The sequence below is a fragment of the Anas acuta genome, chromosome 26 (genome assembly GCF_963932015.1).
Source record: "Anas acuta chromosome 26, bAnaAcu1.1, whole genome shotgun sequence".
In the NCBI taxonomy this organism is placed as follows: domain Eukaryota; kingdom Metazoa; phylum Chordata; class Aves; order Anseriformes; family Anatidae; genus Anas; species Anas acuta.
Window position 1 is genome coordinate 1,262,729 of NC_089004.1, and position 15,015 is coordinate 1,277,743.

General features: G+C 59.1%; 1 protein-coding gene and 1 long non-coding RNA gene across 2 annotated transcripts in view; one reads left to right on the top strand and one right to left on the bottom strand.

The window, feature by feature from the left end:
- On the top strand, positions 1–10,315 carry MKNK2 (MAPK interacting serine/threonine kinase 2). The gene is made up of 14 exons (XM_068661917.1): positions 1–116; positions 243–423; positions 2,023–2,104; positions 2,228–2,329; positions 2,478–2,575; positions 3,382–3,461; positions 3,883–3,956; positions 4,048–4,152; positions 4,481–4,536; positions 4,627–4,722; positions 6,055–6,249; positions 6,355–6,519; positions 6,634–6,677; positions 7,161–10,315. The coding sequence occupies exons 2-14, from the start codon at positions 376–378 to the stop codon at positions 7,420–7,422; spliced, it is 1,407 nt and encodes a 468-aa protein (XP_068518018.1). The 5' UTR covers positions 1–116; positions 243–375; the 3' UTR covers positions 7,423–10,315.
- The window catches only part of LOC137845074 (uncharacterized), a 6,079-nt gene continuing 1,025 nt past the window's right edge, over positions 9,962–15,015 (bottom strand). The window contains exon 2 of the long non-coding RNA XR_011090088.1: positions 9,962–14,982. This is a non-coding gene — a long non-coding RNA (uncharacterized lncRNA). The remainder of the gene's footprint in view (positions 14,983–15,015) is intronic.

Below are 15,015 nucleotides of genomic sequence, written 5' to 3' on the forward strand. Positions count from 1 at the left end.
TAAAAGAGCCGGGGGCGGCGGCGCCGCGTCCCCCCCCCGGCGGCGGAGCGGAGCGGAGCGGGCGGCGGTGCGGGCTGCGCTACCATCAGCAGCGGCGGCTCTGCGGGGCCGCGCCGGTGAGCGGGGGGGGGGGGCTGCGGGGTCGGATGGGGGGGACGCAGAGGGGGGGGTGAGACCCTTCTGACCCCTTTCTCCTCCCCCTCCGCCCCCCCCCCCCCCCCCTTGGCCTTCTTTCTCCGCAGGTCTCAGCCACCCCCCAGGCTCCTCTCCAGCTCTGCCCGTCCTCCCCCTTCCCGCCCCCCCCCCCCCCGTTTTTATTCGTCCCCTCGTTTTGTACCAGCAACGCCGCCCCCCGCCGCCCCCCCCCGCAGCAAGATGGTGCAGAAGAAGTCGGAAATCCAGGGGTTCCACCGCTCCTTCAAGGTAACGCGGGGGGGGGGGCCGGGCCGAGATGCTGGGGCCGGGGTGGGCAGGGCCGGATCCTGCTCGCTGCAGTGCGCTGCGGGACACCCCGACACCTGCCGGGGGGCCGAGCCGCCCCCACACTGCCCCCAAAAGCACCTGGAGGAAGGCAGAAGCCCCGGTCCCACTGCCCCAAAGCCGCAGGGGGACGGATCCTGCCCTGCTGGGGTGCCGGGGCGCAGCTCAGCTCCTGGGGTGGGCGTGGGGCTGGCGTCCCCGCTCCCCTCTGTGCCCCAGAGCCCGGTGGGGGTGTCAAACTGCGGCACGGGGCTGTGACACCCCGGGCACACAGGTGGGAGTGTGGCAGCCACCAGGCCCTGCGGCAGGACCTGTCGTGCAAGAGTCTTGCACGAGGGCCGGATCCTGGCAGCACGGAGCGCACGTCCCTGCTTGCACGGCTGCGGCCGGGCACCGTCCTACCCCCGCGCCCATCCCGGCGGTGACCCCGCGTCCGTCCCGGCCGCTGTCAAGGTCGGGGTGTGCAGGAGGGGATGGATCCTGCGTCCCCCCCGCCGCTCTCAATGCTGCCTCTTGTCTGGGCGCGGGGCTGGGGCTGCATGGGATCTTTGTTTAGTTTGGCTGTGAGCGCTTCGAGGGATGCCGGGAGATCATCTGCAACCTGCCCGGGTTATTTTAGCTGACACCTAATCCTGCTTTTAAGGCTTTTGGCTGGGTTTTCACTCACCACCACCCCCCCCCGGCCCCGTGGCCAGGGCCGCGGGGGGGACACCTCGGCCGTGCGATGGAGCTGGTGCGCGGCGGTCGCTCCCCATCCCCCAGACCTTTGTGTGCCGAGGCTGCGGCAGCCGGCACGGGTGGCCTCATCCTGCCCACGGTGCCACTTGGCAAGGCTGGGGGGGTGCACACAGAGGCCCTGATGCTGAGGCCATGGTACAAGGCATCGAGGGGGGGCTGGCAGCCCAGGGTGATGCTTCGTTTTGCAGATTGGGATTTTCAGTGTGGGGGTACACATGGCCCCCCCATGGAGGACACTGCAGGAGCCAGCAGGCTGCTGCTGGCCCTTTCTGGCAGTGTGGTCGTGTTCCCCGCGGGGCTGGCACCAGGGCGGGTTTGGGAGCCAGGCGCTGTCTGCCCCCCTCTGCCTGAGCAGGTTTTGTAACCCCGCTGAGGCCGCTGCCTTTTCGCCTCGCCAGCTGGGTGCCACCCCGCTGTCACTGCCCCAGTGGGGAACTGGGGTCCTGATATCTTGGCTGGGTGCTGTGATAGGTTTAGGGTCATGGAGGCAGCCTCTCCCCTGCCATGCACCAGGTTTTGGGCTGGGGGGTCAGCTGTGGTCTGGTCCTGTGCCGTGGGTTACAGGTGCCTGTGGGTATAATGCTGGCTGCCCCAGATTTGGGGATGGTGTGGTGCACGTGGCCCTAGCACCATCTCCATTGGGAGCCATGGTCAGACCCTGCTGCCCTCCTTCTCCTCCCTTGGGCAGCAGCACCGTGTGCTGGGGTCCCGTGGGAATGGGTGAGCAGCACGGGTGCTGAAGCCAGGAGTGTGTTGGAGGCCACATCTGTACCGGGACCTCGCTCATGTTCCTATTGCCCGCAGGGACAAAACCCCTTCGACCTGGAGTTCGACCAGTCCAACCACCTGGAGCCTGTCTTCAACTTCGAGTGCCCGTCCCGTCCCGGTGAGCAGTGCGTGGCTGCGTCCCAGGACGTTGTCCCCTTGCCTCACCCTGAAGGCTTTGGGGAGGGCCGGGTGACAGGGCTGTCCCCGCGGGACTGACGCGGGTGGCTTTGCCCTGGTGCAGACATGCCTTCAAGTCAACCCATCGACATCCCTGATGCCAAGAAAAGGAACAAGAAGAAGAAGCGCTGCAGAGCCACCGACAGCTTCTCCGGCAGGTTCGAAGGTGAGCGGCGTGCTTGGGCAGGAGCGGGTCCCTTCTGCTGTTCCCAGGGCTGGCGACAGGCCTGGGAGAAGGGACAGCAACAATGTCCCACGAGGTCTGAGGACTCCGTCCTCCCTGCCGGAGGCTGAGGCGACCTCTCCCCTGCCAGATGTTTACCAGCTGCAGGAGGAGGTGCTCGGGGAAGGAGCCCATGCCAGAGTCCAGTCCTGTGTCAACCTCATCACCAACAAGGAGTATGCAGTGAAGGTAACGCGTGGCTGCGTACCTGGCTCTGCCCGTGCCTCAGTTTCCCTTCCCACCCCGTGTCCCCTGCTGTCCCACCCAGCTCCTGCCACCACCCAGCCCTGTGACCACGGTCCCATCCCTTCGCTGCACTCCTCTCCCTGCTAAATTAGGGCGGCCATGTCTCGCAGCATGGGCGGGGGGGGTTAAATTAACGCTTCCAACGCGGCCCGCGACGTGCAGTGAGGAGGGGCCTGGTGCTGCACGGCTGCTGAGCTCCAGGCCCATGCGTGTCCTCCCCACGGGACTGTGGCCATGGGGGCTGAGGTGGAGGCCCTGTGGGGGGGGTCCGGAGGCTGTGACCTCGGGGGGAGCGTGTTTTGGGGGAGCAGCAGCTGCTGCAGTTCGCAGCCCCAAGCCAAGGGGTAGCCCCGTGGCCAAAAAGTGCTGCCAGTTTTTGAGGGTTAGAGTCAAAATGCAGCAGGAACTTGGCTGCCCCATGTAATTATGCACTGGGGAAACTGAGGCAGCGCGGAGGGTGTGTGGTGTCGGGATCTCTGCCTGGCCGGTGGCAGGGATGCGAGCCCTTGTCTGCCCGCACCAGGGCTGGCGGCGGTGCAGGGCCCTTGGCTGCGGCCCCGTGGGAGGGAGCGACTTGGCAGCGCTGCGGGAACGGCCTGTTCTGCTGCCTTAACCCCTTCGGGCACCCCCAGCCTCCGTTAGCCCGGCCCCACACCCCCCAGCCCCCATCCTGGGGATCCCCCTGAGCCCTCTGCCCTGTCCGTGGGGTCCCTCGCTGAGCCCCCCCCCACCCCCTCTCTGCATTTCAGATCATCGAGAAGCGCCTGGGCCACATCCGCAGCAGGGTCTTCCGGGAGGTGGAGATGCTCTACCAGTGCCAGGGACACAGGTACCGCGGGGCCAGCCTCGGGCCTCTGCTGGCCTCCCCTCGGCCTCTGCTGGCCTCCCCTCCCTCCCTTCGGCCTCGCCCCGAGCATCTCAGGGCCACGAAAAATGTTTCACCATGGCAACGGGGGGCCAGGTTGGACCCGTGCCGAGGGGCGTGCGGCCGGGAGAGGTCTGCGAGCAATTAGGGCTGAATGCGGTGCCCAAAATCAGCCTCCCCCCAATCCCAAATCCCCAGAATGTGGCTGGGGGGTCCTCGGCTGTTTGGATTCAATCACTTGCAATGCAATTCCCCGCTGGCGCCTGTCCTGCGTGGCCCCCTGGGGGGACTGATGCTGGCAGTGGGTTGGTGGGCTCGTGGCGGCAGGGGGGGACCCCAACTGTTTTGGGGGTGGCACTGTGGGCTGATCCTGCTGTCCCCGCAGGAACGTCCTGGAGCTGATTGAGTTCTTTGAGGAGGAGGAGAGGTTTTACTTGGTGTTTGAGAAAATGAGAGGAGGTGAGCACAGCGTTGGGGGCTCCCCGAGGGGCACAGGAAAGGTGGCATGGAGCCAACCCCCGAGCCCCCACTCTGCTCTCGCCCACCGCAGGCTCCATCCTGACCCACATCCATCGGAGGCGCCACTTCAATGAGCTGGAGGCCAGCGTGGTGGTGCAGGATATCGCCAGCGCCCTTCACTTTCTGCACAACAAAGGTCAGCTCAGGCCTGCAGCCCTCACCCTTGTGGGGTTGGGGGAACCTGGGCACCTCCCCATGTCCCCCTGCCCTGGAGACGCCCCGTCACAGCACGGGGTCAGGCCCAGCTCCATCACGAGGTGTTTGGTGGTGCCGAACCTGTTCCTCCAGTCAGGCTGACTGGAGGCCAGCAGCAATTTCTGCCCTTCCCCATGACACAGGCGGTGATTTGGGGTGGGGAGGGACGAGGGGGGGGCTCTCTGTGGTTGCACCTGAGCCCCTCCCCACAGTGGGATTGGGGTGATTTTGGCCCCTCGTTGACTCCATTTTGTCTCCTCTCCCCCTAGGAATAGCACACAGGGATTTAAAACCCGAAAATATTCTGTGTGAGAGCCCAGACCAGGTGAGCAGGGAGCAGCCAGCTGGGGGTAGTGGCCGGGGGGGGGTGTCTCATCCCCATCCCCAGGGGTCACCAGCTGCCTGTCCCCCCCAGGTGTCCCCGGTGAAGATCTGCGACTTCGACTTGGGGAGCGGCATCAAGCTGAACGGTGACTGCTCCCCCATCTCCACCCCCGAGCTGCTCACCCCGGTAAGGCCACGAGCCTGCACCCCTGGGTGCCCCGAGCCCCCCCGCCATGCCCTCTACACCCCCCCCCCCCCCCTTGCCCCCACGTTATGGGTCCGGGGCTGCTCTCAGCAGCTGTTGTGCTCCCCACCCCTTTTGCTTTCTGTTGGGGTTGTGGGGAGCAGCATTACCCCGACACCGCACCGAATGTGGGGAGCGCGATCTTGGGGGGTAACCGCGGCCTCAACCCCCCCCCACCCCCCCGCTTCTCGCTGGGCTGATGCTGGCAGGCGAGGCCGGGCTTGCGTAATGCGTTCACAAGGGGGGGGCCCTGCACGGCGCGGGGGGGCTGGCACGCAGCCCGGGCTGCCGCGAGCCTTAGCAACAGCCAGCCCCGGCGGAGGCGGCCGTGGAGGCTGGCGGGGAGGGGTGGAGGCTGGGGGGAGGCCGCTGTGATATCCTCCCCCCGCCTCATCTAGGTCTTATACTGGGGGCTCCCTGCTGCGGGAGGCTGCTTGGGTGCAATGGGGGCACCCTAAAAAACTGGAGGGGGGCGGTGTGTTATGAGGACACCCCCCCCTCCAAAGCTGGTGCCCCCCCTGGGGTGAGGGAAGCCCTGCTGCCCTTATCACAGCAGCGAGGCCCCACGCAGGGCGTCACCGGTGTTTTTTTGGCACCGGTGTTTTATTGGCACGGGGCAGGGGACGGCAGAGCCCAGCTGATGCAATGCAGCAGCAGTGTGTGTGTGTGTGGGGGGGCAGGCATAAAGCACCCAAATGCTCCCCTCACCTCCCCCAGCCCCTCTCCCTCCTGCCTTATCCCTCTTCCCAGGGCAGCACCAGAATTTCCTGGGTGTCACGAGTTGCCCGTTCTCAGCCCCGGGGGGGGGACGCTGCGGGTGTGGCTGCCCCGGGCCCGGCAGGGTTAAGGCTGCACAGCGGCAGCGTGCCGGAGGGAGGGCGGCGAGTGTTTTTCTGCTGCGGCATCAGCTGCTGGCGCGGCCGGGGCGATTATCTGCTGCCTGCAGCTTTTCTCTGCCCTCGTCACAAGGCCCGGCGCGGTCACGTGCGCTGGAAAGCCCCAGAGTCCCGGGGAGGGGACGGCAAAAAGGGATGCGGGGCCTCGGAGGCGTCCCTGCTGGCATCAGCTGTTAACTCCTGCCGCGGCGGAGGAGGAGGAGCGGGATTGTTCTCAGAGATTGGGGTGCTGGGGGGGGGGGCTGTGTCCCTTGGGGCTTGTTTTTTGGGGTGACCCTTTGGTGACAACCTGCCCCATGAGGGAGGGGCAGTTCCGCAGCATTCCCCCGCGCAGGGGATTTGGGGACCTGATTTGGGGACCCCGTGTTTATCCCCGCAGTGTGGCTCAGCCGAGTACATGGCCCCGGAGGTGGTGGAAGCCTTTAACGAGGAGGCGTCCATCTACGACAAGCGCTGCGACCTGTGGAGCCTGGGGGTCATCCTGTACATCATGCTCAGCGGGTACCCCCCCTTCGTGGGCCACTGTGGCTCTGACTGCGGCTGGGACCGCGGCGAGGCCTGCCACACCTGCCAGGTGCGCCCAAACTCCCCCAAACCCACTCCACAGCCCCCTCCCCCCCTCCCCGCCCCCCAGCTTGTCTGGATGTTTCTTTCCTTTATTTCTGCCCCCTTCCCCCAGAACATGCTGTTTGAGAGCATCCAGGAAGGCAAGTACGAGTTTCCCGACAAGGACTGGGCGCACATCTCCTTTGGAGCCAAAGACCTCATTTCCAAGCTGCTGGTGAGGGATGCGAAGAAGCGGCTCAGTGCGGCCCAGGTCCTGGAGCACCCTTGGGTGCAGGGGGTGAGTGCTGCCTGTTCCCCCCCCACACACACACATACACCTCAGTGCAGCACCCCCAAAAGCTGGGGGGGGGCTGCAGGATGCCCAGCTCTGAGCGGCTCCATCTCGTTGCAGTGTGCCCCGGATAACACCCTGCCGACCCCCATCATCCTGCAGAGGTGAGCGGGGGTGTGCGTGTGCTGGGGGGGGGGCCTGGAATCACAGAACTATGATTTGGGTTGGGAGGGACCTCGAAGCCCACCCTGTCCCACACCTGCCACAGGCACGATCCCAGCAGCCCAGGCTGCCCCCAGCCCCATCCAGCCTGGCCTTGGGCACTGCCAGGGATGGGGCACCCACAGCTCCTCGGGGCAGCCTCAGCCAGGGCCTCACTGCCCTCAGGGGGAAGAATTTATTCCTAATATTGGATTTAAATCAACTTTTAATTTAAAACCAATGCCCGTAGAATTGTAGGCTCCTGGCTCATGCTGCTTTTTGAGGGGTTCTGCCACAGCTCTTGTGCCCTGGACAGTGGTTGCAATGTGTGATTTGGGTTTGAGTCACTGTCCGGCCCAGTGCCATGTGCATGTGGGGTGAAAGACCCCAAAATATGGGTTCAGCTCATTCTGCCTGCACCCCTAAACCCCCGCTCTGCCCCTTAGGAACAGCAGTGCCAAAGAGCTCACCTCCTTTGCTGCTGAGGCCATCGCTGTCAACCGCCAGCTGACACAGCGTGACGAGGACGAAGAGGAGGAGGAGGAGGCGCGACCCATCATCATCAAAGCTACCTCATGGGCCATGCAGCTCTCGCCCCCCTCCGAGTCCAAGCTGGCCAAGCGGCGGCAGAAGAGCAGCCTGGCCAAGGCAGTGGCCGCGGGGCAGCACCTGGTGGCCCCGCTGGTCCTGGTGGCCGACCAGGCTTGAGCCCTGCGCCATTCCCCCGCGTCCATGCCCTTCCCAGCCTCTCCTCTTCTTCTCTCCCCACCCCCCTTCCAGCCCCCCTCCCCAAAAACCAACACTGTTTCTAGCTGGTGACAAGATCAGGACTCGTCCTGTTGGCTGGTTTCCAAGGTTTTGCTGATCTTGTAGGGCTGGGGCTGGGAGGGTTTGTTTAAGATCTTTTTTTTTTTTTTTTTTTTAAAGGTATTAAATCAAGCGTGAGGTTGCTTCACCCAGGGCACACTCAAGGACATCTGACAGACACACGGACTTTTGTTTCTCGACTCTTGGTTTCTCCCCTGACATTTCCCACCCCCTCCCCCCCCGCCCCAACACCAAAGGACTCTTTTTATCCGCAGCTGCTTTGACTATTTCAGCTCATTTCATACTGTGAACAAAAGCCCCTCGGTCGCGTTTCCAACAACAGTAGCAGCACTTTAACCTCAGCTCCCTCTGGAGCTGCAGGTTACCCCTGATGTTGGGGAGGGGGCACGCAGGGGGGCCCCATCCTGTCCCAGCTGCGCTTTCGGGGACACGCTGGCATGGTGCAGGGAACTGTGGTGGCCAGAGGGGACGGTGCTGGTGTGGGAGCAGCATCCCATCCCGTCCTGCTGCCTGAAACCCCAGCTTGCAAACCTACTCCCTCTCCCCCCGGCAGCCAGCTTCCAGAATAAGCTATTCACTCACTTTATCCTTTTAATTTTTAATTTTTAATTGTTATTGTTGGTTTTAAACTGCTAGCTGTGCTTCTCTACAGGGCACGGAGAAATGTCTTCCTTTCCACCCTCGCTCCAGCAAGCAGCTCCTGGGGGTAAGGTCAGAGCGTGGGGAGATGCTCAGAGCAGTCCCGATGTGGTACTCCTGCACCGGGGGGGTTTGTGCACCCCTGGTTTCAGAGCAGCTGGAAAACCAAAGGAAAACAACCCTTTGGGAATAACAGGGTGCTCCATGGATACAAACAGGAACCCCCCTTATGTAGGGACCTGCTACAGGGCAGCACAACCCAGCCTGGCTTCGGGCTGGCCCTGAGGCTGCGGTGGCAGAAGGGGGTGCCCTGGGGGTGGCGGCAGCACTAAAGGGTTGCCAGAGGGTTTGGGGTCAGGGTGACAATGGTGTGGGGTCTCCAGGGCAACTGGAGAGAACTGGCTGCGTGCAGTGGTGGTCACGGCGCACGTCTGGGCCTCCCTCAGACCCTGCTGTGGGAAGGCAGGGGTGCAGGCAGGGGGAGGTCTGGGAGATGCTGGATCGAAAAGCCCACGTGCGGGGTCAGAGCCAGCTCCTGCAGCCAGTGGCCATCCCTGTATCCCCCCACCCCCCATCCCTTCCCCTCTGAGCACAGGAAGGGAGGGTGCCCCGTTTGTTTGCAGTCTCCCCCCTCTAACTCAATGCTTGCAGCTTTGTATTGTAAAAAAAGCAACCTCGACCCATCGTGTGCACAGTGAAGGTTGTGGGAGCTCGCTTTGAGCCAGGGAAGAGATTTTCCCGGGTCTTTAGCTGAAGACAGTCGCTGTCTCTGGGGGTGAGGGGGAAGTTATCCTTTTTGTTTTAAGACTGCTGACAGCAATACTATGCAATACGTGTTGTTTTTTGTTTCAGGGAGGTGTGTGTGAGTTATCTTGGGAGACGATCGAGGTGGCGGTGGCATTTGGGGCAGGGACCGGCTTTTCTCACCCACCCTGGCCCTTCTGCTGAGCAGCATCAGTGGGCCAGGGGCAGCAGCCCGCCCCCTTCTCCAAAACCACTGTGCCCCCTGATCCGCCCTCTCCCCCGGCTGCCCGGTCCCACCGCTCAGGTGGGAACCCCTCCGGAGAGGCCTCCTTTAAAGGAAAAAAAAAAATCCATCTTGATTGTACATTACTTTTTATAGCTTATTTTGTTTTATCAGTTGTAGATAATTCCTTGTTGTCTTATATTAAGAAATACTTGAATGATGTACAGTACGCGATGCCTTGAGCTGGTATTGTGAAAGCTATTGTTAATGCTGCACGCTGCAGTCTTTTTTAAAAAAAATCGTGGGATGGGGATGGTGGGGGATGGCTCTGAAATTTTTGTCCCCCCGTGCTTTTGTTAGCAAACAGCATTTCCCCTTCTTCCCACGTGCAAGACCTGTATTTTTACGTACATGCACTCTTCTGAAGGCTTGCCGGCGCGTTTTGGCTCGGGGTTCGGTTTGGTGGCATGGTTGCAGCATGTGGCAGGGTCTCTGGGTCTGTAAGGATGTTTGATGCCTCTAGGCCTGGGGGGATGCCTCTGGAGCACCTCCAGCTCTGTGGGTGCTCGGTGGCAGCAGCGGGGCACCCATGGGTGCTGGGCATGATGCTTGTGCCAGGCAGATGCTTCCCTGTGCTGTGCTCCTTGCCCGGTTCCCCAAAGCCCTTTGGTCCCCCCCCTGCTCGTGCAAAGCCTCCCCCATAGAGCATCTGTCATGGAAACCAACTTTTTTTTTTTTTTAAAGCTGGAAACTTTAAGCGTTTTGGCTCTCCCTCCTCCCTTCGCCCCCTCCCCTTCAGCCAACTAACTCGACTTAGGACTGGTTAGAAACTTTTACTGTGAAGCTAACTTTTTTTTTTTTTATCGGAATAGGAGAAACTTTCTCCACTTTACAATTGATGAAGACTGCCAAAGCTGGTTCGACAAGAGTCACGTTAACGCACTGTTGGTTTGTACACAGGCAGCCTCTGCTCGGGGGCTGGCTGGAAAATAAAAATGAAAACAAACAAAAAAAATTAAAAAGGATAAAAAACAAAAAACAAGCACTTTACTGTATGTACCAGGTGAACTGATACAGCTGAATTGAAGTTTTCCTTTATAACAATTGTTGATGCCAGAATTTTGTATTCTGTTTTGTAAGAATTTAATAAAAATGCATTGAGACCTACCGGAGAGCTGGGTCACTTCTCCCAGCTCTGTTTTGTGATCGCTGTGTTCCCAGACTGGCCTGCCTTCCTCTGTGGGGTGGTGGGAGGGGGAAACTGGCCAGAAGAAAGTGCCTGGTTGGTGTCACCCTCTGGCGGTGTCTTCCCTGGGGCTTGTGGGGTCAACCTCAGTGATGCTGCTCTCTCTGGAGGAATCCATGCTTGCTGCTTGACAAATGGTTCACCTGCTTCCTGCGCTATGGGTTTTGTCCAGCACGGCTGGGCTGTGTGTCCTCTCCCAGGGGTGCTTGGGTGGCACCAGAGCTGAAGGCCCCTGGATGGGGATGAGCAGGGGATGCCCCATCCATCCCGCTGAGCTGTTTTTCTGGAGCCATTGCACTGTGACCCTGGGCGTTTCTGCAGCATCCAGCCCTCTGCCCTCCTCTTCCCACCTTGTTCATGCTTCTCCCAGCCCCATCACTCTCCTTCCCCTCTTGTGTTGTCTCTCCTGCCCTCGGACTGTCAGCTTTCTGCTCCAGAAACACTCCCTTTGTTCATGGTCTGTCCCCTAAGAGGCTGGGTGGATCCAGGTGGATGGGGGCAAAGGTTTCTGCTGTGGGCATTAACCTTGGCAAACCGTGCCCCCCCACAACGTCCCCCTTCCTCTCCACCGCCCCCAAAAAGCACCCTGTGGTTGGACACTGGGGCAAAGCACATGCAGGGAAGGGCAGTGCTGAAAATAGCCATGCCCTGAGCTGAAATAACCTGCGCTGCTTGGGTGCTGCAGCATCGGCCCAAAATAGTTGCTCACGCTGAGAGGAGGGAGCTGTTAATGTGGCCGCGATGCTTCACGGTGACAAACATCCCGCAGGGGGAAAGGCGATAGCGTTGGCTGTCCTGGTGGCACCCAGGTGACACGGCAGGGCCTGTGGCCTTGTGGGGTGCAGTAGCTCATGTCGCTGGAAGTGGTGTTGGTGTTTTGTCGGCTCACCACACTGCAAGTGGTGTCAGTGTTTTTTGGGGGACGAAGCATGGCTGTGCTGGTGTCGGTGGACAACCCACACCTTGTCCTGCTTGGACAAAGCCTTTTGTAAGGGACATGGGCTCCTTGGTGGTCACCAGCCCCAGAACCACCCTGAGTGTGCAGAGAACGAGGGACGAAGGGTTTGCACTGGACAAAAAAAAAAATAATTTTCCTTTTTCTGCTTTTAAAATGGTTTACAGTACAGGCAGGGAAGGAAAGAACTCCTGTGTGTTTTGCAGTGGATTACCGCACCTGTCCAGGCAAACAAAACAAACCAATTAGAGGTGGTTTTTTTTTTTTGGGTAGAATGTACCATTTTAGTGGCTGGTTTGTAGCCGTGCCGTGGGCATGCAGGTTCTCCCCAGCAGCACCCAGTGCACTGGATGGATCATGTAGCCCTCGGTGGCAGCAGGACAGTGCAGAGCAGCCCAAGCTCCCTGAATGTGGGAGAGCCACTGCTGCCATGGCCAGAGCACACCACCAGGCTGGTGACGCATCTGCTCACCTGGCCAGAGGCTTAAATAAGCGCTCATTGCTCAAGCATGGGGTTTAGCAAGTCTCATTTTAGCCCTGCTCTTGCTAACACCCACGCTGCGGTTTGTCTTGCCGCGTGGTCTCCTCTCCAGTGCTCCTGAAAGCCTGTCACAGTCTGACCGAGCTGTTTGGCCAGCCCTCTCTGGCTATGCCAGTCTTTTGCTTGGAATGCTTATTGCAAATATAAGTGTTTTTTTTTGCCTCTACATTGTACAGACTCAATGGGTGTTCTCTGTCCCTGATCGCCGAGTGCTCCAGCCCCACCGATTCCACTACCACGGGCTTTCAACTGCTTGTAGCTGGCCCCTGTGCGACAGACCCCTATTTCCAGGTCTCTATTTGGCCAGCCTTCCTCCAGCATCAGCTGAGTTTCACTGATTCCTCCACCAAGAATCACTACCGTGGTTAGCCTTTTTGTTGCATTACAATTACTTCCTAAAAACCCAGTCTAAAATAGTACCGCCTTTTGCTGAGTGCCTGATTTGTGAAGAAATCTGTTGGCTATCAGATCCAGAAATAACGGTGCTTTGCCATTTTTAGGAGCGTTCATTCTCAGCTTTATTTCTGGGAAGTTAAATTCTCCCAGATGGCACTATTTTTGACTGTATTTCTTTGTCTAATAACGCTGCTGATTGCTGCTGCTTTGGTGACTAGCGAACACCTCGCCCCATCCCGTGGTGCCTTCCTGCACCCCTGCCCAGGTGACAGCATCCTGAGCACACTTTTGTGCTGTCCACATGATCCCTTCTTATTTCTGTCATAGCTTTCTTTCCATTGGCCTGGATTTGAGCCTCAGGCTACCACCACAAAATGAATCATTTTTCATTCATTTAATCACGTGCCAAACACATAAGCTCTAATTAGCTGCGGCATGGCCAGCATGGTGGGCAGGGGACCAGCTGGTGCCACCTGCCCTGGATGAGGCTCCATGCAACCATGAAGTGTCCAACCTTCCAGCTGCGCACGGGGACATGCAGCAGTCTACAGCTCCCTCTAATGTTTATGGCCTGTACAAGGCAGAGGAAACCCAAACAGGACGGAGCGGGAACCAGCAGGCTTCGCGCAGGCACCATCCAGGCATCCAGACGTTGTATTTGTGAATTAAAAAAAAAAAAAAAAAGGCAACACTGAACTGCATGGAAGCAGCTCGGCCATCAAGGGGGTGTGAGTCTGTGACGTGCTGAGCAAATGGTGTGAAATCAAAACCGACGCGGTGTTTTTGAAAGAGTCTGTATGCAATGCTCAGTTATCAGTAATACTAGAAATATTTCACAAGAAAAAGCAACGTCCCTCTAAAGTCTCCTATGCATTCCTGCATGCACAGATTAGATGCCAGAAGGGACAATTATGACACCCAGCTCTGAACCCCAGCATAGCTGTGGTTAGGGGAGATTCCCCATTTAGTGTAACACAGCTTTAAAACAAATGCAGCACAAGCCTGCTGGTAGGTTATGCAGCAGAAATAGGTATTCGATAATGTGATACAGAACCAGGTCGGAAGCTCTCAGTCCAAACTAGTGATGTAACAATACCGCAGTGATGTGCCATGGCACTGGCCACAGCGATTAATCTGGGAGGTCCCTCAGCTATACAAGGGTCTCAAAGCTTTGAAGCAATGCAACGAGCATGTCTTTGTGCAGTAACAAAAATGGTATGGCAAAGGCACGAAAAACAGAAGGGGAAGACAGCACACTGCCTTCCCAAGCATGTTGAATCAAGGACCATGCATTTGCTCTGACATGCACACGCACCTCAAGGCACTGAAGGGTTGCATAAAGGCTCCCAAAGGGAGCACAAGTCTACCCAAAGGCTTCCGTTGGGAGAACTTTTTGATGGGAGAAAGTGGTGCCATGCATGTTTTTAGGGTCCTAATTAGGGTTGGGCTCAGCGTTCCGGTTAGGGTTGTGTGGAAAGAGAGAAGGTGCAGAGACGTGTTGTGTGTGGGGTTGCATAAAGGATCTCAAAGAGAGTTCAGGTGTACCCAAAAGCTTCTGTTGGGAGCACTTTTCGATGGGAGAAACTGGCAACGTATGTGTCATAATTGGTGTTAGACCACTAGATACCTGGATGTGTACTTTGCCTCGAGTGTTCAACAGCGGGCTTGTAGGACACCCTAGAGGCTTCTAGATCTTAGGCAGAGTCTTTACTTTGCCTCTTGGATTCAAGAGGTTGCTCCTAGGGCATCCTACAGTGGCCTGGGAGACCTCTAGGGCATCCTAGAGGAAACTGGAGGTCACTGAGAAGTTTTACTTGGGAGCTAGAGGGCACTGAGTGACCCAGGTAGAACTACACCGCATCTAGAGTGCAGGGGAGGACCACAGGAGGCCTCCGATGTGCCCAGGAGTGCCCTAGAGTCCTGCGAGGCTTCTGGGGGCCTCTAGATTCCCGTAAGAGTGCTTATTATGCCTCTAGGGTGCAAGAGGGGGCTCAGAGGGCATCCAGCCTCACAGTGACCCCCTTTTTCCTCTAGGATGCCTTCTAGGGAATTCTACAGTGTCCTATGAGCCTGCTGTTGCCCCTTAGTGGGTCAGAAGCAGGCCTAGAGAAGTTCAGGGTGCCATACGAGACATCTCTTGCACCCTAGAGGCAAAATAAGACTCTTTCTGGAATATAGTGGCTTCTGAAGGCCTCGCAGGGCTCTCTAGTGCACTCCCAAGCACACTGGAGGCCTCCTGTGGTCCTCTGCTGCCCTCTAGGTCCCCCGCAGGTCTATCAGGGCCACCAAGTGCCCTCTAGCTCCCCCAGAAAACTTCCCAGTGACCTCCAATTTCCTCTAGGATGCCCTAGAGGCCTTCCAGGGCACTCTAGGATGCAGTGAGCTGCCTCTTGAACCCCAGAGGCAAAATAAGGACCCTTCCTGGCCAGGAAGGTGCCAGCCATTGTGCTTTTGGCCTCTCTGCCTGGCATGGAAAGGCAGCTCCGACCCTGCGGGATCAGGATTGCCGTGGTGTCACGGCAGTCGCACACCAAGACACGAGGGACCAGGCGGTGGGATCGGTCGCAGAGGAGCTGCTTGCCCAAGCAGGACAATGCCTGCAGTGCTGGGGGAGCAGCCATGGTGCCAGCAGCGGCCCTGTTCCTCCGGGCTGATTATCCTGGGTTATCAGCGGTGTCCTCGGGATGTGGGGAGCCCTGGTAGAAAGAGCACGGAGATGGCCCCCCAGC